General features: G+C 35.8%; 1 protein-coding gene across 2 annotated transcripts; it reads right to left on the minus strand.

Annotated features, from left to right (window-relative positions):
* Positions 1-156: 156 nt before the first annotated feature.
* On the minus strand, positions 157-21,893 carry LOC144448903 (serine/threonine-protein kinase ULK2-like). 2 transcript variants are annotated; one of them, XM_078139247.1, is made up of 22 exons: positions 21,497-21,893; positions 21,262-21,354; positions 21,015-21,056; positions 18,271-18,340; positions 17,522-17,572; positions 14,717-14,839; positions 13,874-13,947; positions 13,030-13,190; positions 11,429-11,727; positions 10,542-10,669; positions 9,781-9,881; positions 9,057-9,173; positions 8,052-8,298; positions 6,873-7,047; positions 6,083-6,228; positions 5,161-5,422; positions 4,520-4,725; positions 3,706-3,872; positions 3,167-3,285; positions 2,587-2,774; positions 2,111-2,201; positions 157-1,533 (listed from the first exon to the last, which is right to left on the minus strand). In XM_078139247.1, the coding sequence occupies exons 1-22, from the start codon at positions 21,587-21,589 to the stop codon at positions 1,457-1,459; spliced, it is 3,030 nt and encodes a 1,009-aa protein (XP_077995373.1). In that variant the 5' UTR covers positions 21,590-21,893; the 3' UTR covers positions 157-1,456. The 2 variants fall into 2 exon arrangements, with proteins under 2 accessions (XP_077995373.1, XP_077995372.1); XM_078139246.1 differs by having other exon boundaries at positions 8,052-8,301.
* Positions 21,894-23,527: the final 1,634 nt, after the last annotated feature.

Raw genomic sequence — 23,527 nt, forward strand, 5'->3', positions numbered from 1 at the left:
AATAATTTAAAAACAACAGTCTTGTAAATACACTGTTTCTGACTCTATTGTAGATTTACACATTTACCATTACCAGAGAAAACACATTATACATACTCTGTGCAGTTTTTGTTTTCACAACTATTCAACAAACAAACAAACAAACACACACACACACACACACACACACACATACACACATACACACACATGCACTATGCATTTCTAGTGGCAAGATTCAGAAAGTTTACTCATTGCTGTACACAAAAACATTCATTTTTGTTTTGGTCCGGTGAAACTGCTCCAGAAATTGATTTCGGAAATCACAAAAGTTTCAAGTTTTGTTTGAAATGCTTGATTTTGATATTTCCCTGTAATGCTCACGATGTGTAAATTATATATGCATGTTGAGCTTCAGAGTCGTCATGGTGACAGTATTACAGTGGCATGGTTGGTTTCGAGTACCTTGGACAGACAGAAACCATTATTGTGACATGTCGACACTAATCTACCAACGGATGTTGATAATTACATTCACAGTAGGGTGACAACTCAGATAGCTATCTTTACATGTATTCAGACCTCCGTATTGCCCACATGCAGTGTTATATTAGTAAAGACTTCCATTTTCGTTGACTGTCAGTGTTTATATTATCACAATTAGTCATACATCACCAAGGCACCTCTGTGTACATGCCACAACAGTAGTTTAAGTGTATATCTGCATTAGTTTGTCAAAACTCTTCTCACCACTGTAGTACCACCCTCTGTAAACATACACAGTATTCCACGGTGCATTGGTAAGCATTGCAACATAATTTCAACTGTTTTTATCACTCTAGATGTCCATTGGCAGTGAACAGTTGAATACACTTTTTTTTTGTAATTTTTTCATGTAAATATTTTTCTTATTTTTCTTTGTGTAATTTCATATAAATATGTCCATCGATTACAATCTACAAAATTGAATTAAATGCTTTCACATTTAGAAGTCTTTGTCCGGCAGGTATATTAGACACTCTTCCTGTTTTGCAGGAAGTTTAAAGTTTTTTGAAGTTGTTCGTAAAATACCTGCTTTGTAAACACACATTTACAAATAAACAGTTTTGTTGACAGGACGAAGTTGGATTCTTTTATCACAGTATAAGAAGGCTCTCTTGTGGAAGCTTGTAGGGCTTGTAGACATTTCCACAATTGCCCTTAGAGAGTATGTGTCCAAACATTGTGATGCTTACTTCTCACTATTTTCATCTTGTTGGATGTCATTTAAGGCGTTACACTTTCAACAACAGAATCCTGTAGCTGACACTACTCCTGGCTATACTTGTCCATACATTGGTGGCTTCCATGTACTAACAGTTAACCTAATTAGGAGATCCATATGCCGTCAGCAGGTAAGTCAATCTGATTGGAGGCAGAACACTAAATTGGTAACTCCATAAAAACCATGCTACTTAGTTCTGTAAGTGTGATTCCTTCATTCAGCCACATACACCATGTAATTTAGACTCATTTTCTCAACATGATTCAACCTCTTCTCAACAGCTGCTTGATCTAGGGGTAGGGATTAAAACAAATTTATCAAAATTAGAACAAGACTTAACAGATATCACAACATTATTACTCAACAAAAATCTCTGAATAGCAGGAGAGATCAAGTTTAAAGAAATACATCTAACTTGGCAATAAATTCTGATTCTCTTGCTAAACAGTATACAGAATTTGCTTGCATATTTAGTACTTTCCAAGGATAAGGCTATAAGGTATATTTTCAATTCTACAATGACTTATTGTACAAAAACAGATATACTGTGCCTCAGAGAACAGCAAAAACGGGGTAGCTTTGGCTTTTCACTCATGGGTCATCACTTTTTTTCCCACACATTGCAACTATTTCAAATAGTGCCAAGCACAGTTGGAAGGTATAAGCAGACAATTTATCATGTGTTTACATACACTTTCAATACATTGTTTTTAATTTGAGAAATACATTCCTATCACAAATCAAACTTTTGCCTTTCCCATAGTGTTAGCATTCAACACAACACCACCACAATTTGACACAATCTCATAACTCAAATATTCACCTAATACAGAAAGCTGTCCTCCAAACACAGAAAAGTGTACTTACATTTATAGAGCAGCTCCTTATCATTGATGTTGTTGATACTTAATGAGAGTCCATTGAGAAGAGCGAGGGCGTTCTTGTACCGACTAGCGCACTGAAAGTAAGAATATCCGAATAAATGTTTAACTTCAGGTAAAGCTATGTAACACAATTATTCTAACAATCAACTTTTTAGTAATAATTGTAACTTGATGTGCTCAGATTGGTATTTCTTGTGTGAACTTAGTCGTATCATTACGGTTTTTTATTGATACAGCTTTACAAAACAAAAGATATATAGTATTGCCCTAAAGAGGGCGCTGTACAATGCGAGACCAGTGAACACAGATACAGATTTTCACTGTGCAAAAAAAATGTGAAAATCAAACCTTGGAGCATAGAAATAACATGTTTCTAATATTAGAAATAAGCTTTTTGCTCTTAAGATGACCAAAAATGATCAAAAAACTAAGTACATCTGTGATTATAGTGATCCTTACCTCTTGTGGATTGCCAAACAGCTCATCTAGTGCTGCACTCTGACACAATTCAATGGCATAGTCATACATCAACTTTTCAGCTTTGATATTACTCATCTCAGCTGTAGACAGTTTAGGAATGCCTTGCTCTTTCAGTTCTTTGCTCTTAGTAAGACACTCATGGTAACGTTCATTCAGTGACTGTGTAACTGCAAACAAATGACACCAAAAAAAACCATGAAAACATCGAACAAACTTTTTATAATTAGGATTGCCGAGAAATGACAAATAAAAATAGGTAAAAATAATATTAACTTCACAATAATTCTACAATGAAAATCACTTTATTTAAAAATTAAACTACATAAAATTGAATGTGTTGCTAATAAGTGATATAACTGTTTTCAGATGAGAAAGCTTATTTCTGAAAACATTATCTTTGTAATACTTGTATGATCCAAATAACTTTACACTTATAAATATCTAAGTAGTTCAAATAGTTAGTGATATCACTATTTTTTTTTTGTTGAGATGGCTTCCTAAGTTGACTTTTCATTACTAGTATTCCATGACATGTACATGTGTATAAAAATTCACCTACCAACTTTGACAGCATTTGATGGTTGTAGCCTCTGTGCTTTGATCTCATCTTTGGCAAGAAGCAGAGCATTTGCCAGGATCTGAAGTGCCCTCATATACAGGACCAGCTGCTCAGCTTGCCTGCCAATCAAATTAATATATGTATATTTCAATGTGGTGTAATTTTTCTGGTCACAGATCTAAAAGTTTCTGCCCTTTCTTGTCACTTTCTGTACACATAATATGGTATGATAAATCCAAACAAATTGAGTTTAGGGTTTGCACCCAAAAATCAGCATCCCAATGCCATCAAGATTTCAACCTGGTGCTTCTAGATACAACTGACCCCTAATTAACATGTACAGTGTCTAATTATTGGTATTTGAACAAGTTTCTGTCAATATATTGTTAGTTGTCTTATTGAAAAAAAATAATAGTTCAGTTCAAACGAGGTTCAGACAATACAACACAAGTGAAAACTATGACTGTGTATGAGTCTACTAGTACTACAGTGAAAATATTATGATACAAAATTCAAAGCCAAACTAAGGGTTTTCTTACCTTTGACCTTCACTGAAAAAACATATCTGATCCAGAGCAAATGTTTCTTTTTGTTTGGCATACAATGACTCAGCTAGTGGGGCAGATTTGGACTTGATTACTTCCATAATACCGTCTACAAATAAAGCCATCTGAGCTAACTTTTCAAGTGTCTCGTTATGTTCAGGCTGTGAGGAGAACAAACAGATTTTTAAATTAAATAATGTTGGCTACATTAATTTCTACAATGACCATACTGATACTATTTTACAACAGAAAGGTAACAGATATATCATTTCATATTGATAACTTTATCATACTGAGCTGCATTAACGCCCTCACACAGGCAAAGATCCAGTTCTTTTGTTTTTACTAGCTTTGGTTTTGAAAAGATCCTGAAGCTTATCTCTTAGTATACAGTACATGGCATTCTAAGAAATCTAAGGACTGACTCAATGGACTTGAAGTTTTTCTCTCTTTATTTTATTCTATTTTTTTGCTTATTGTTTCACAATTTGACTGTGGGTTATGAGAATATGTATTTTATCTTTCTATTACGAAAGTCACCTGCAAATTCGGAAACCTTTTAGCATAATAAATGCTTTACTATTCAAACACTCATGCCAGTGTGTGTGTGTGTGTGTGTGTGTGTGTGTGTGTGTGTGTGTGTGTGTGTGTGTGTGTGTGTGTGTGTGTGTGTGTGTGTGTGTGTGTGTGAGTGTGTGTGTGTGTGTGTGTGTGTGTGTGTGTGTGTGTGTGTGTGTGTGTGTGTGTGTGTGTGTGTGTGTGAGTCAGTGTGCGTGTATGTATCTAATTGACAGAATCACACACTAACCTCCATAAGTGTTTCTTCTGGTAGTTCAGGTGCTACAAATGTGATTGGTCCCTCCATGCTAGATGGGGAGGTACTGAAAACAACAGATCCTTGACTGGTAGGAGATCCATCCCCACGTAGTGATTCACTCCTTGAACTTCTACCAGAGTATGCTCCAAAGATATTGGTATGAAGTGGTGAGGGTGGACTAGTGGCAAGGGCCATATCTGTAATTTAACACATGTCACAAACCATTATTACAAAATGTGATGGCTTGATATAGCAGTCACTCTGTAGGAGTCCACGCTCCTCAAAAACAACAGAAACATTTCCCATACCAATCCCAATCCAAGGGCAACATTTCAATAATATATTATCAACTGAACAAAGCTACTCTCCTAATTAATTTCAATGTAGTACAAGTATGTCGTAACTTGGCCTTATCGTTGCATGGACATAATAATGCACATTGAATATTCAAGAGTTGCCTTGCATTGTGTTGCTTAATACATTTACATCATTTCCACACATGACTTGATTCTGTATTTGTTCCATACTTATAAATATGCAGTGTTTAACCATTCCATATTTATGAGGCTAGTCCCATGAGATAACTGAGTACAAAACCAACATTGGAATGAACAAGAAGAAGAAAGACTTACTTGCAGGCTGTGATCCCCCTACCAATGAAGACACACTCTCCAGGTTATTTCCTGATGCTTGAATATTACCAAATGCTGCCTTCAATAAGAACTGGTCAGACAGTCTACCTGAACTTGCACTCTTGCCAAAGGTGACTTTGCAATTTGATTGGCTCTGAGGGTCAAAGTTCAGGGATTGTCTTCGTAACTGTTTTTCTGTAGGACTGGTATCCATGCGTAGAGATTTGGGTCTTGAGCTTGTGGCAAATGGCATGTTTAATGGCTGGAAAATGAACAGAGAGGATCTCCATCAGTACTGTATTTTAATTCTCAGAACCTATAGAGTACTAGCATTTTACCTAAATGCTGGAGAACCAAAATGAAGTAACTTATTCAAATGTCAGGTTCCTATAGTAATGCATGTGTAGTATATGTAGTGGAAGTCATGGTGTCAATCAGAGAAATCAAATGTTTGTTCTTATGATCTGTCTAGACAGTTTAAGTCATGTAGCCCCTCACCCTTGACAACCGCCCTCCCCCACATAATACACATACACATACATATATACACATACACACACACATGCACACAGCATGCACACATGAGATTCAGCAGAAATAATATATTCAAATTCCACAATGAATATTCATGAGTCTCACATCCCAATACCCTTCAGTGTAAAAAAGCTCTCATGAATCTTCATTGTGCAACTAGAATTAATTACGGTATTTCTGCTGACTCCCATGATGCAATGGACCATAGCAAAGATACCTTAAAGAGGCACAAGATCAATTTGATGTTGCTCTGAAATCACAAGTAAATGTAGATGATAGAAATGACTCTCCAGAACCCATAGTTTATGAAAATGGCTTCATTTTCTGGAGTGGCATTCCCCTTTAACTGTATGCCCAAATTTCTGAAAACAAAGCTATATTTGCCTACCTGTGATGGGCTATTAATATCTGGTGCAGGTCCAGTACTTGTATTACTAGTATCAAAACCAACTGTTAATTTCTTAGTTGGTGAGCCAATGATAGTTGGTAAAGATGCTGGACTTGGCAGGTACAGAGGTGATCCTCTTGGTGAACCTACATCATTAGATTTGGAAAAAAAAATTCATGTTCTTTCATTTGTAATATGAAATATAGTTATCAATAAATACTAAAGATGGAATAAACATAAACACCATAATTATAATCTTATTGTTATCAATGAAATAGAAGAAACATTTTGGAATATATTCATATAAAAGTAAGGGTGAAACCTGTATGGGAAAGATACTGCCTGCAAATGTACAACACATACCTGTCTATTTCCCATCTATTTCCCATACAGTGCACATTATTACTTGTATATGAATTTGTTTCAAAATTGTTTTTTATGATAGCATTGTTATCTATCAAACGGAATTGTGAAATGTGTTAATATACAAGATGTTGTGAAAACTGTATGGGAAATAGACAGCTGTGTATTGTATTATTTGCAGGCAGTTGTAATCTTATAATAGCATAGTTATTTATCAAAATAGAAGAACACATTACTCTTATCATTTTATACGATAAAAGGTTTTAATATAGATTATAGATCTATGCTGAACTAAATATCTACAAATCAACCTATAGCAATATCAACTTTTATGTACACAGCTGTGATCTGATAACATTAATCCCTGACCGTTTAATATCAGAATTTTTTTTCATTTTCCAAAAAGATGTATCTACTGAAAACTTACCGAAGAAAGCTGCTTTTCTTGGTGGAGTAGTACTTGGCATGTAGGTTGGTGGTGTTGAACCCCTGGGTGGGGTGGAATATCTGATATGTTGTGGTGATGCTGATGATGGCCGGTGTATTTGTGTTGGTGATGCAGCTTTGGTCTTGGGTGAGGACCGACTTGGTGGTGTTTCCCTCTGAATAGATTTTAGATAAAAAGAATTAAAGGCCCATAGGATTACAAGCTGAGTGTCAAAAACTTGTCCAGAAGGACTTCAGATAAAGGTGGTCCTGAATAACAGAATGATAAAATTATTATCATAATGGCCCCCACTGATAAGATAAGACTAACCATAGGATTGAAGGAATCAAACCTTGGGGTTTAAAATAAGTGGACTGGTGCAAACATGACGCCAAGGACACACATACCATGAACTCTGAGGGAAGGGTTTTATCAGGAGAAGTAAATGTGTATCGGTATACATGTGTCAAGGGTATTACAAGATGTTGTTACCCATGGAATGAACAAACTATAGCAATTTTCATAAGTATGTATTTTTAGTCCTATAGTCACAGCAAAGGGGGATATATGTTTTAAAATATAACTTAGACTCTAAATGTAAACAAGATTTAAATGGGGAGGGGGGGGGGGGTTGAGGAATAGGGAACCAAGTGAAATATATGCGGTCGATAGATACATTTGAACTATTATACTACAACTTTGATCACCTCAATATCCTGTTTTATAACAAATTATTTCTTTGAATAATAATTGTGAATACTCATGACATACTGGTTTAAAGGCCTACTCTGTATATAAATAGGGGTCGGATTAAGATGAAGCTCATTATGCTAGATGACTTTGACCATGTAACACGTCATTGCAGAGCTCATAGAATACCTATGAAACTGCTATTTTAGAGAGTATTACAGATTTCTTATCTCTTCAAGTTGGACTAGTATTATGAATATACAAGAAAGTAATCTGTCACTGTATTTTTGAATAGTTGTGTTTTGGGGACTGTATTCATGATACTCTATTCACTTGATACATACTGGAAAGTGTCAAGACACTGACCTGGGATTGAAAATTAGCCCTTTAAGAATACAGATTGCTCTTGGTTATGTGTTACAATAAAATCCAAATCAGTGATATCCAAAAGGCCATTTAATAAATTAATCTGTGGTAAAATGATCTAACCTGTGGTGATAGCGGGCCAGATCCTCGTCTTGTTGTAAATTGTCCTGGTGGTGACTTTGGACTTGACTGGACTCTGGATGGTGTTGTATGCATTGGTGATGTCGTAGGTGAAATAGGAGTCTTAGCAAATGGATTCAAGACTGATGGTACTGGAATTGGTTCATTCTGAGGGTGATGTGATTGGGGTTGCTGCCTCCTACCACCAGTAGGTGACCGCTGAGTCATGTGTACTGGTAAACTGCATGGCCTGCTGAATTAGAATCAATGAATAAATGAATGAATGAATGAATGAAGGAATGAATGTTGTAACAGATTGATCAATCAATCAATCAATCAATCAATCAATCAATCAATCAATCAATCAATCAATCAATTGGTCACTTACACTTCTAAAGCATCTGAATCCAGTACACAGTATTGTTCACAGATGCTGAACAAGTATTTAATACCCCGGTACCCAGTAGAAGTGAATTTTAGTTCAAACTGAAAATTGATAACATGCCTTGGTCTAGATAAGTGTCTGAATAATCTATTTAATATGTTACAACTACGAATTATAATGCTAACAACATTCAATTTTACATACCTTCATTCATTCTTCTGTAATTTCATTGTTTTGCTAATTAGATATATGTTTGACCCACTCTGCTTGTTTTTTTTACTAAGTACCAGGTAATGTGTTTTGTACAACCACATATGTTTAGCTCTGAAGATAAGTTATTTTGGTAACTATTCAAGGCATGCTATCATTTCCAAACCTGTCCATGGACACATTTTACATTTGTCCTTCAAGAGGCTTGGGTATGAAAACTGGTTGGATGTTTGCAATGGTTCTTGTACTTGATACAAAATAAATAGTTTTAGACGACATAAAATCTACACACACTGTTTGATAACATCATACATAAAGGTTCAAAATTGTACATGCTGATGTGTTTTGAGATAATTTTTACATTCATGTCAAAAGTTGTGAAATGGAGTGAGAGACTAATTAATTTCTTTTACCTGTCCTCTGCTGGTTTGGCAACTTTAGCTGGTACTTGTATAGGATGAGTTGTTTGATGTACAGTAGTTGACGATGTCCTTGGTGGAGTAGAGGACAACCGAGGTGGACTATCCGTGCTGTAATAAATGACAACAACATCTTAACTTTAAAGGCCAACTTTGAGTTAGGACTAAAACTTACGAGTGAAAAACAGAAGCCTGGCAGAGCCCTAAAAGTTGGTCCAGAAAAAAAAGAATAATCCAAACTTGTAAGTCAATACAATGTAAGTTTTCATCTCGGTTTGTCTATTTGTGTAGCAGGATGTCTCAACTAATTATGGATGGATTTAAAAAGAAGCTGATTTGATTGTGATGAAGATCTGATTCTGGGGCTGGCTTTTAGTGATGACTGTAATGAAACACCAGCATTATTAACATCAGACATTGAGATTCATCTTTACCCCTTGTTTGTATGTAGTAAATGGCTTATTTGGTGAAATGTTGAGCATTGGCAGTGGTAGGTATACTCGGTGCTGTCTATGAGAATTGTTCCAGTATCACAATTTTATGATTTTTATTGATGCATTAGCCGTGCATTCATATAGTACCACGAAACACAAAATTCTGATTATTTTCATATTTTTCTTTCTTTGCATGCAATGGGACAATTTACTAATATAACTATGTGTAGGCCTTACTGGAGCAACATGAACACACTTCTGTTGCATACAATATTATCACTTACTTGAAGAAAGCTGGCAGACCAACCGATGAGTTACCCTTTTTATGAAAGGCACTGCTATCAGCAGATTCTGTTGGTAAATTGGCAGGAACCATAACAAAGTCCTGTAGATGGAGACAGATATTCACAATGTCAATATTATAAACAACTTAATAGTTCGCACAGCGGCCGCGAAGCAGCCAAGTAGTGGCTCAATGACTAGTACGCATGTGCGTCCTATATACTATGCGATGTTTTTTGGTGGTTTTACCCAACGATGCATTGCGGCGCAATGACTACACATGCATGTTCTATATACTATGTGCATTCTCCATGCAGAGGGTGCTACCTACAATATCATCGTGAGGCAGTCGGTCATAAATGAATCTACCCTACGCGAGCTTATGGGCTTTGCCTAGTTATATTATTCAATATGCCAGCTATGATAAATCTATAGAGAAATTAAAATTTACTAGTTTTAAGTACAAAATACTAACAAAATATAATTCATTTATCGTAGTCATTTCAATATTTTACAAAAATTTGATTTGCCAGGGTTGTGTAACTAGTTTCAGTTGACATGTTTTAACAATCTATGCAAAAAATATCAACAGTAGAGGCAGAGATTATACAGGGAGAAATATAACGAGAAAGGTGTGAGAGAAAACCAAGGGAAATAGAGGGAAACAGACAGACGGATGGACGGCTGGATGGAGAGGGGTACAGAGAGAGTGATAATTGAGACAGCATAAATTCACTTTTCTGGCGAGATGATGACTACTTACCTCTTCTGCTTCAGTGCCAGATGAGTTACTTGTTGGTGAAATATCCACTCTTTCTGTGATATTTTGGAATACTGGTACGGGAGTTTGTAATTTTGGTGGTGTTGATCCCACTATTGCACCATCTTGAGCTGGTAATGAATAGAACTAGGTATAAATGGTACAATTCTGTATCTCACATCGCAGAGAATACACTCACCACATAAAGTCAGCTAAATTCAGTTTCACTTTTATCCTTGTAGTATTTGTGTGAAAACATAAAAATCATTTTTAAATCTAGGAGGTATGTGTATGATATTAAAGTATAAAGCCATCACCCTCCCCCCATCCCACCCTGATGCCACAATTAAAGACTTTCTTTGAAAGGAGAAGAAAACATTGGGAGTTCACTATTTTTAATAAAATAACTTGGATTTTTAAATGAAATCAAATGCATTGGTTTCAATCACTTTCACTTATCAGTATGAGTTGGTATTGATCCAAACTTTGGAAGTGATCAGTGTATGGGCCTTGCTACAGAATTTGCATTAAACATATATTGTTAACTGCTTGTATTGTTATACAATTACAAATCACATTAGAAACAGCCTACAATGCATTTAAGGGAATGTTAAGTTGCCTAGAGCAAGACTCAGAAGTCACTTCCACCTAAGGTCAGACTTATGCCAGCTAGGTACTGATAAGAGAGGTACACATGTTTTTATAAAAATATAGTGGATTGATACTTTTCAAAATTTACAAATAAATTTACAAATAAATTTACAAATAAATAAATAAATAGGATAAATCAGCTAAAAAATGAATACAATTTTGAAAATAATATCAGCCCCTGACACATTTCACATGACACTACTTAATTAAAATATTTAATATCTATATATTGCACTTACCTGTTAGTTCACGGATTTTCTGCAGAGAGCTTGGTTCTGGTGATGACATAGGAACACTGCCTGGCAACGGCGACATGGACAGTGGTCTACAACCTGGAGATGGGGAGGGAGATGAACCAGCTGACCCATATGCAGCTGATCGGACTGGTACCGGTACAGGGGAAGATGATTTACCCTGCAATCCACCCGATAAGAAAGGATGGGAGAAAAAATCCGGGAAATCCATCCTTTCTCGTTGATTGCGACGTAGTAATCTCATCAACAGGTCTTGCAAATGACTTGATGTGCCACCAGGAATACTAGAGACGGAAGGGAGGGAGGGGAGTTTTCATTAAAACACGACTACCATAAATAATATCATAATGACATTATAAACTTATGGATCATATAAATATAAGCACTAACTTACATAATCGTAACGTGGGAATAAAATTAGCACAGATATTCAGTGTTGAAATTTTAGAATACATATAATTCAATAATCCCTACTTGTGGAAGTTTAATATCCATGGCTTTACAGTTCTACCTTCTACAATAATTTTAATACAATACTAAATTCCAAATATGCCAAGTAATATATACCAGGAACCAAATGCTACATTTGTAAATGATATCTTGTATCTCTTCAGTATGGACAATATTAACATATGGCCTCCATGGAATAGACTATTGATATGCAAATGATATTCACAATAGAATCATTTGCAGGTACACTTTGTAAACATTGAAATCATGTGATGTATACAATGGTCTAGTCTGAACATGTACATACCAGGGCAACAGAGGTGAACACAAAGAGACTGAGAGATCAAAGTAAACTTTACATACACTATATACAGGTACAGTGTTTGGGTTATTTGAAAATCACAAAACTTGCCACAAAACATCGTCTGGCTTAACAAAACAGGTTTTAACAGGTCATCATTTCCCCTAAACTCTGTATTTATTTTATAGATTCAAATGATATGCGAAGTTAAAGAGGTAAACTCACTGAGACAGGGTGTATAATTTAGTTGTCTGGTAGACCTATTCAAATGATATGGCTAAAACGATAGTATAATCCCCAATTTAATACAATGCATGGACAATCTCTATGTCTCCTCCAAACCAACATCAACCCATGGTATCTTACTTATAAAGGTTAGGGACCCAATCCCAGGTTCTCACATTAGTGTTATCGTATCAGTTGAACTATTAGATATTATTCCCTAATATTTTTCTTCATTCAGACATGGAAAATACAAGAGACATAAGGGGCCTTGTCACTACAAGTCGAGAGACGAGTAGTAACAAAGACAATAACTTGGTTTCTGCATAGACCCTCCACCCACATCTGGTTTCTGCATGGTATAATAAGGATTACAAGGGGTTATTCTTTTGCTCTGGACCAACTTTTTCTATAGCTCCGCTGTCAAACAACTGTTTTTCACACCTAAATTTTAATCCTAATCTGAACTGGGCCTTTAAATAATCCCCTAACAGTTTAAGAAATATTCTCTAGACTTAATTTTGTTCGCATATATTTTGATCAATATTCAAAATATCAACCTTTTTACACTTTTAGTAATTTGACTCTCATCACAGCATTTGAAGTGACTTACTTTGGTATAACAGATCGTGACTTCTGATAGAAATTTTTCAGTTCTTGAGGACTGGAAGCTTGGAATGGTGCTTTGCTGGTAAGACACTGGAACACGATGGTACCTATACTCCATAGATCTGCCTTGCCATCATAGGTATGTGACATTATTACTTCAGGTGCCTGTATAGACAGAAAACAAACACGGGACTGAGTTGAATTTCACTACCAGTGTTTTTTTTAAAGGATATAGAGTACCCGGTAACTGTTTTCCCAAGTATTTTACCAGGGTCCCATATTAAAATAATTAAGGTACAGAACGTTATGTCAATTTTACCTGCCCTCCCCTCTCTCTTATCAGGTACCCAAACTTTAGCAAAATTACCGCCTCTATACTTTTAATGTATTATGGAATGCTGGAAGATCAAAACTTTGCAGGGATAATACATATGGAATACTGAAAGATCGCAACTTTGTAGGGATAAAACCTATGGAATACTTCTTTAGCACTGACACATATATATAAAACTAATTATCTGCCCCTGTGATATCTAATACTATGCATCTCCTACTAAAGTTGACAGAAAATACTCAGTACTGATTAAACTATGTATATAATACTTCTGATCAATGTAATACTGTTTATTTATGCTTCCTTTGAGTTCATCATACCCTTTTGGCTTCTGACAATGAGGCACGTACCAAGCATAGCTTGTCTATAGATACTACAATGTTGTAGGAATACTAGTGTAGATAAATCCAGCTAGGCTATATACGGAGTCTAATAATGTAACTCTATACTTCTAGCGCAGTCAGTCTGGCATGTCAAATGAGTTGTGGAAACACACTGAGCAATATGCACTCACCATATACATGGGTGACCCACATAACGTTGCTGCCATCATTTCGCCATGGAGAAACCTTGCAAATCCAAAATCAGCTGCAAGATAAAAATCACAATTTTGTTCTAGACTGCGGTATGTACTGGAGTGGTGGAATCGCATGATTTTAATTATTTGGGTTTTGCAAGCTGGTTTAATAATAATATGAGTCATCATCACGTGAAAAGTTGGGGTGGGAAGCCTAGTCTAGCTACAAAACATCTAATAACAGCTGTTACATTTGTTTACATCTAGCCTGGAATCTATTATCAGCAACCAGCATACATTGCATATTTTGATTTTCATATACAGCAAGCTGTTACAGGAAGTGTTTTTTTTATATTATTGTGTTGCTCATCATTTCAAGTTCTTACAAAATAAGGGTTGGGCATCTGGTCTGCATATGCTCAGGACATTAATACTCATAGACCAGTAAAAACAACGCAAGACCCAGGACAACAGAGTTCTACTCTCCCACATCTAGGACTATCTACTGTAGATCTACACACACAAATAAAAATTCTTGCAAACACTTAACGAGCAAGCAACTGTTGAGATCATTTCAGCCTTAATATTTATTGGTTTTTACTGTTAATTTCTTTATCATTCATAAATGTATTTTGTTTCCTTTCCATCATGTAGTAGAAAAATAATTCATTGAGTCATGAGAAATAGAAAAAAAAATTGCCAATACACCAAATATTGTAAAGAAAAAAAGACTGCACATGGAGAAAGTGTGAATTACAAGTAGAACATTAACATCAAATAGAATATACACCCTAGACTGAAATCAAAAATAATGTTGTTATTGATTGGATTAAAACTTACCTATTTTCAGTTTGATTTCACTTGGTGCTGGATGTTTTTTACCTGAGTGGCTCAGTAATATATTCTGTGGTTTCAGATCTCTGTGTATAATACCCTTGGAATGTAGGACCTTCATAGCTGCCGCTGTAAGCCATAAACATTTAGAAATAGAATTTATTCACCTATATTTCCGACTCAATAGCTAGCCTCGTGAGAACTTTTGGAAACCCTTTAAGTTTTGTTGAGACTTTCCACTTTTCCTGTGTTTTTTTTCTACATGATTGCAATATTCTCATTTTATTTAAATATAATTTTGCATTAGATTCAGCTATCTACAATACTTAGTCATTTCTTGGAAGATATCAATCTCCTTTAGATAGTTCCATTTGGAATATTCTGAAAGGTTGAGTAGTTGAATAGCAAAGTGCATTCATTCCATTGTTTATAGTATCATCAGCATTGGAGTGATGTCTATGTTTCAGTCTATACATAATAATAATAATAATGATAATAAAATTGGTTTTAATATAACACTGTCCCACTCTCTGCTCAGAGAACTTTACAATTATTACCCCTGGCACAGATCTATAGTGGCACAACAACCATTTATACTTCCGTAACTCTCTGGGGAGCCTACAACCCATTGCAGCCACTCATAGAATCAAAGCATTCGCAACTTCTATCCTACCAGGTCCCCAGTTATACAACTGGGTTGAGTAACTTGACTGAGGCACAATTGTGGTTCAAATCTTGCCCAAGGACTTTAACCGTTCAGAAACAAATGACACTGACAGGCTCAAACTTGTAACCTACAGATTCCAAGCCAACCTCTCTAACCATTTGACTATCATGATTTCATCATAACAATACAATAGTCTAATAAATCATAACATCTATCTATCCAAATACATGTGATATCCTGTTTAGTGATGACTACTGAGTTATAATTGTTTGACCTTGAACTAATTATTTCAGTTCAACTTTGACCATTCACTGACAGAAGTAAACTAAATATGTAGAGTCCTTGCATAACCAGCCATTGTATGGTAATCAGCCACTCAGTCTGAACAACATGAACATAGTACTATCACTAGGGTAGTTCAATCTTTTATATTGCAGTTATTGCCACTACTTTACATTCACCAGGACTTTACATTGAGTTTTCAGCTACTGGTAGGCAGAATGAATGAGTCCATTGTACACATAGGTTTAGTTCACCTTGTATTCATTTCACTGGGTCTAAAACCAGGTCACAGTTCACTATTTACATATCATAACACAGTGTGACCTACATTACATGAATAACCTAGCCATGCAGAACATTCAGTTAATTGGTATTTCAATGTCACTTTGACCTGCCCTACATGTACATAACCTTGACCTTTCCCAGTCTATATATAAAACTGAATGCACACTTTGTTATTGATGCGATTCTGACATTTTTTAAAATCTAAATTCAGATGATGAAATTGTTGTTTTTTTATTCATGGGACAGTGGAGAGCCACCAAAACAGTGTTTTGCAGTAGCAGTACCCAGAAGTCATTTAATTATAATAGCTAGGCTACTTCAATACACAACACAGCATCTCTGCATTAATGAAACCCTGGCAGACAACCAGGGGTTAACAGACTATTTTTTTTTTGGCATTGCAACAGAAATGCGGTGAGAAGTGTCAGTAAGTATGGAAAATAAGTCAAGGACAGGAGTCAGATGGGATAATCTATAAATGGCAGATAGCCAGTATATGATGAACTTTCATTGTTTTCGTAACAAGGTCCTAGTTGTTTCCGAGGGCTGGGCAGGCTGGAAGTAGAAATTACCATATCGTAAACCCTGGAAGTTATTTCTATGCTATTGTTTGAGTTGACAACGCCTACAGTACATATACAGCTTCTAACTGCACTTCTATTACAAATGCAGATGATATACCTACACACACATAATATATATAAACCTGAACTCCATCAATTTGAGACAGTTAATTACCATAATATCAATGTAATGTCAATGCTCATACAGTCATAGCAATTTATGATAATTATATATGCTAATTAATTTCCTAATATGGTAACTAGCAGAATAGATAATTACTTTCAGTTCTACATCCCAGCTCTACATAGACTAGAGGCTATCCGTAGCTTCAAATCTTGTGACCACGCTTGAGATTTGAAGCCACCAATAGCCTCGACTATTGAGCTCTACATAAGCAAACAGAGATAAAACACACACACACACACACACACACACACACACACACAGACACACACAGACACACACACACACACACACACACACACACACACACACACACACACACACACACACACACACACAACAACACCAACAAATAATCATCATTCAACCGAAAACCTGCCAAGGTTACTTCTCTTGTCCTTCATATTTCATAGCTATATTCACAATACAGCCAAATCTACAATCTTATGTTGAAATATGTAGTTCTATAAGTAAACGCTAAATTCTTATACATTGCATCGAATGGAGGTCTGGATATATGCTGAGATCCAGATTACAAATAACCTCACAGCATGCTGGCATGTTGTTGCTATAAAGTATAAGGTCTGACATTTACGATCAAAACAGAACCTTGAATAACATTATTGTGATTTGTACATTTATTTTACAGTCACTTCACTTGACATAAGTGGCATAATAAAATCAATAGTCCTTGTAACATTTTACACAGCAACAGTCACCTTTGACACCACCATGGATTGTTTACCAGTCACGCAACAAAGGAAAGGTATCAGCATTAGATGGGTAATGGGTAAAATATATCAAGTTTATTTTGTTCTTACAAAACTTACCAATTTGCTTCAGGAACAACCTAATGGTATCTTCACTGAGAGTTCCTTTGGCTGTAATATGAAAAAAGAAATTGTTGTTGTACAAAATCTGTTAAGTGCTCAGAAGCCCTTTAATTAAGGTCAGGGTTTCAATCCCAGATTCTCAAATTGGTGTTTTTATGCCTGGAATAGTAATGAGTTTCATTTTCAAGGAAAATCACATATCTTAAGGATACTAATATATATATATATACTGTTGGCCCAGTTTGAATCAGAATTTAACATTTAAAATGGTTGACAAAGTTTAGAAAAATTTGGTCCAGAACCGTTGAAAACTTCAGAAGAGTAATCTAATGTAATATTTCCACTGAAAAAATAACACTATCAGATCATGAGATTGAATCCCTGGCCTTTAACTATCAAATTAATCCGTACGACTTGGCTTTCTGACTTGATAATGTTAGCCAGAACAGCTAAAGGTTCCGAGACCAAGTAAAAACAAATCTGTGCTGATATTGAAATTTTCGCCAAAATCCAAGGTTTTTTTTAATCTACCAAGTTGCCTTTCTAGTTTTTAACTTTTTGTTTACACTTGACATAACTCAGTCAAGTCATAGATTCTGTTGATAGAATAAATTTTAGTATAACCTTGATCAGAACACTCTGGCAATCATTCAGCAAATAATATTCACAGCTGATATTTAGGTACTTATAAGGTCACATACAAATACATCACATAGATTACTGGATGATAGAATTACTGTTCTAACCTTGTAAATAATCAGCAAGGTCTCCACCATTGCAATATTCCATGACCAGATATACTGAGGTAGTGGTTTCCTGTGGAAGGGAATTATTAAACAGAATATAGGAATTATGAAGTCACAATGACTGTACAAGCTTTCCTCAGGCCTTTTATACTGAATTCAGCATTCTTGAAAAGAGCAGAAGTCAATCAACGTAACAATAGATTCTTATGTTTCATAAGATGACTAGACTGTCGACAGTCGTTCATGCCTTTTTTGCTACGTTTCATCTAAAACAAAATTGTCGCCTCACTCCGTAGCACTGAATACTAACGTGTACTGATAGGAAACTGTGAGTGCCGTAGGCTTGTGCCTCAGGTAATAATCAGTACACGGTTATAGTATTGCTCCGGATCGGAGCGAGGCGACGACTTTAGTTTCAGATAAAACGTAGCAAAAAGGCATGAATGACTCAACAGTCTACAAAATGACTTCAAATATATTCAATTAAATATATACGCTATTTCAAAGGTCTTAGATTTTCATATTAAATATGAATTGGACCAATGACTTAGGGCAATGGGGGTGGGGAAGGGGAAGTGGGGGAATGCTCATCTAACATCTTCCAAATAAGAAGCATAACTTTTATGTTTTATATATTTTACATGTATGTATATATGGTATATCAGGTCAAGTCCATGTAAAAGACAGTGACCATGGCAGGATTAGGGATTTACATGTGTATATAGTGTGTGTGTATGTATGTGTGTATGTATGCATGTGTATGTGTGTGTGTGTGTGCATGTGTCTGTGTGTGTGTATGTGTGTGTCAATGATAAATTGAAGTTTCATGATTGCATATAGTCTTTAATATTCTTTCTCACATACTACTGCATTCATAGTTTTGTCCTTGTATGTAAAACAAGGCCCAACAATAGTAAATAATTCACTCAAAATAAAAATACTATTGTATTAAACAAAATATTTTAATTATAAAATCAAATATATAATTGTGTATAACTGAGTAAATACTGTTGATAGTGTAAGACATGAGGTGTTTGATGATTCATTGAATACTGTTATGAGTCAGTAACATGTCAAGTGCCATGAGCTCTCACCCCCCCCCCCCATCTGTTTGTATGCTTGTTTACATTTGTTACCTGATTCAATGCCATGATGAGCATATGTTTGAATTTGGTCTTAAATTGTTTGGGTTCTCCCATGAAGACTACTGTACCACTGAGCATGGAAGTGGGTGATACTTCCATGCTCTGAGCAAATTTAGGTACACAAACATTATAACTACTTGTGAATGGTAAAACTATTCCTCAAAATTAGATTGTACTAGTCATTAGGTTGTTGCCTCTTTTGAGATTATCAAGTCTATCACAATTTGCACACCAATCATGATGGCAGGGTCTGTTGAATTCATTATGTCAAGGCTAAAAATAGGCACTCTTTGTCCCATCGTTGTGTATAACAACATTATCCCTGGATAGTTACACTATAATACCTAATTAGCATTTCCCATTGCATCCTGCTTTCCAAGTGACCTTTTTAAAGTGGACAATGGAAAATGTAAGGCAGGACAAAACAATACATAACGATGTACCCAGAAATATTTTGGTATCAATTTCCAAGGCCCCCCCCCCCCCCCCCCCATTCATTTTGTGAGGACAGACTGAGAAAATGAAGCCATACAAAGATAGCAAGAACTTGAAGAAGCTGGTACAAAACATGATACACTCAAGCTTGATAAGTGAACATTTACAATGTATTTACAAGGAAATGCTGTACAGAATCATATGTTTGGAGACCAAAAACGTATGCTATCCAATATCAATGACGTCAGAACCAACTCAGGTGAAACTTAGATTTCAAATATTCAACCTGAATAACTGCCCATCTGAAGTCACTCTGTACACAAACTCACATCTGATTATCATATCCATTGCACAACTTTAATAACATTTACTATCAATAAATTTACAAAAGACATGTTCATGAATAGCTTTTTTATTCATTCATTCTATGCCAAAAAGTCCACCTCAGCATAGTATTGAAAAAGACATGAGTCACTGTACATAGTGAGTTACCAGGCGTTTTTAGTAATGTTTTTTTTTATTGTCAGGAAAAGTGTATTGAACTCAAACTTCCACGTTGTTTTCTATGTCGTCCCGCCATCCACGCGAAGATATTTTTTCTCTATTGCGAGTTTAATATGTTTGAAGGATAAAATGGAGAAATCTGGATATGCCTATGCCAAACTTCACTTAGCTACAACAGTTACGTAATCAACTACATTTAAATAACTGTAAATGCCAGAGAAAAGCACACTTTCGAGGCGTGACTTGTTGAACAATGGACAGATGGCGACGAAAACAAGATTGCGTAGTTTGTGTACAAACTACAATCGATAATTTGGTTCAGTTTGCCAGATACCACCTTTGGTTTGACTTACTACCTGCGTCACAGATGGACAGCACAACTCTATGTGGATTACCCATATAGATGTCGACATAACATTGTTTACAATTTGTTAGCGGATCTTTTATGTGTTTATGAATTTAACGGTATCACGTCATCCGGTATAATCGAAATCCAAGTTGTCATTCAACATACCTACGTCATCAAGTAACTCATCCACCGTCAAAACACAACTCATACTCGCATGCTGCGTGGGCGATCATAACATTGATGCAATTCAATTTACCAATAACATTGAATTTGAACACACGAGTGAATGATGTGAACTGTAGTGGTCTTACCTTACAGTCGAACAAAGCGACGACGTTTTCATGTTGGAGTTCCTGTTGAAAAAGGGAATAAAACTTGTTATTCTCAAAACCACTCAGTACAAAGAAATTGTATGATCAAATTACCCGACGTTTCCCCGACTTTCACAGAATGATGCAATATCAGGCCGGTAGACCGGCGTTTCCAAGGTCCCATTTCTTTGGATCCAATATACACAACGCCTTACTTCATTACATTGTATTTACCAGTAATACATACCTTTAAGATCTTTATTTCTTTCTCAAGGAGTGTCTGTGATTTCGACAAATTCTTTTTGGTGATTGATTTTATCGCTACTGTGAACTCCGGCTTCTGGAAAATAAAGGAACGAAAAATCCATGCTATGATTAAATATACTGAATGCCATATCGTGATATTGTACGATGTCGACAGGAAACGCAAAGATTGTCAATGGCAAAACGCCGGCAAGATATCGAGGGTTTGGGGAAATTACCTTCTTGTGTCTCCCTTTGAACACGACTGCAAATGCCCCATGTCCGATGAGATCTTTCTTCTTATATTCGAATTCTCCGACGGATTCTGTCATTTCCCCTTGTCGTGACAGCCCTCCGGTTTACAAAATACTATCAAACGTTACGTGCTTGAAACAAAGCAAATGATGGAGTCGAGTCCTCTCACACAGTGCCAGTGATAAATCGCTAAAGTTCGATGAATTTAGGAATATATTAACGTCTTCTCCTGTCGTGGACATTTTATAAGACAAAAGGTGGTCAGGGACGACCAAAATTTTCACGAATAGTATCCGTTTTTACAACATTTTGACATATAATGTCGTAGTTCGGTGATCACTGACTTCGTACGATAGCTTTGTATGTATTATGACCGTGATGGAAATTTTGAGCGGTTTGTTTTGGTCTGACCCTCATCACACCTTAACCAAAACAATCAAACGCCACCTCTTTCAAATAGTGCGTAATAAATCCTCTTATTAAAATGCTATGGATATTACTTGAGCTTTAGAAATGTACTCCGTATATTTAAGATATAATACGAGACAGATTTTTGTTTGATCTTACTAGTCTAAAGGAAAAATATACAAATATGCAATAATTATGCTAATAATGTCGAACAGCCCAATCTCATTACAATGCGGATGAATATATCGTAGCGATCAATATGCCAGCTGTTTAGGTTTGATAGATTAACACTAAATTAGTTCCATTACTACTAGTATGCATAATTTCCGTGACTCATACGAAAGTCACAAGATAGCACTGATAGATTGATTTTGATCAGAATATTGAGCGCATTTTACGCTTTGTTTTTTTTTGTTCTCCGTTAACATCACTAACCAGATTCTCAAGACATTTTTCTTCTTTCATTTGCATAATTCACTTACTGTCATACCCCCCCCCCCCACACACACACTATTAAAGAAACTTCGATATTGTAAATGCCTGAAATTTACTAAATCAAACCATCTTCATGTTTTGTTTTCCTGTTTGGTTTATATCAATTTATAATTTTGCTGTGGAGCGGTATCCTGTATTCTTACAATATTTATACCAAATTGAGCACTACATGTGCGAACTTGCCTGGTGGCGAGATTTTGTCTCTTCATAAACAAAAACAAAAAAAGAGAGAAAGATGAAAATGCTTATTTATATTCATCGATATTATTTATTTTACATTACGTTGTATTATTAAACTTCATCCCCACTTTCAATTCCTAACACATAAATACGTCAGAATATATTGTTTTGTTGTTGTTTTTTTATAGTCAAATTTCAAACCTCGTCCGAGTCGACCGTCGGGTAGCCTTTAGAAAATTGAATTACATTGTAAGAAACCTCAATATAAGTTAAGACTCACGCCGAAGTGCAAATACAAATGACGCTTTACTGAAATAACACTTAATCTGAATGACATGTAATGAAACCAACACCCTTTCCCTGTAAATAAAAAAAAGTTTAACTTATTGAAGGGAGTCTTAAGTAATTCTAATGATATGGGGGGGGGGGGGGTTTCAAACTCGTTCTGTTGTGTAAAATGTGACCCTTTGTCGATTCCGTTTGCTAAATCTTCATCCTCAACTTTTTGTTCCCTTTTCTCTAAAAGATGATCCTACCATGTTGATATATATATTTTTTCAATTGTGAAAACTTGATCCCACCGCTGCCACCACAGACACCTACAGGCTAGAACTAGCAAATAAAAAGATAGGCACACCACATCAACTTGTTTTGACCCAAGTCAAAATCCCTATACCACCACATAATCCCCAATATGATTTTACCACAGTGTCCCCTCAAGTTTCTTTGAGACCCATTCATCTCCTCACACCACCACTAGCGACAAACGATTCTAGAATGTAAAATGTTACCCATCCCAATTCCTTTTTTCTAAAATAAATGGCCCTCCCCTGAGAACGGAACCCGTTTGTAAAATATTACCCCCCCCCCCCACCACACACACACACACACACACACACACACACACACAAATTCACATTTGTCACATTTGT

Source organism: Glandiceps talaboti, chromosome 18, assembly GCF_964340395.1.
Source record: "Glandiceps talaboti chromosome 18, keGlaTala1.1, whole genome shotgun sequence".
In the NCBI taxonomy this organism is placed as follows: Eukaryota; Metazoa; Hemichordata; class Enteropneusta; family Spengelidae; genus Glandiceps; species Glandiceps talaboti.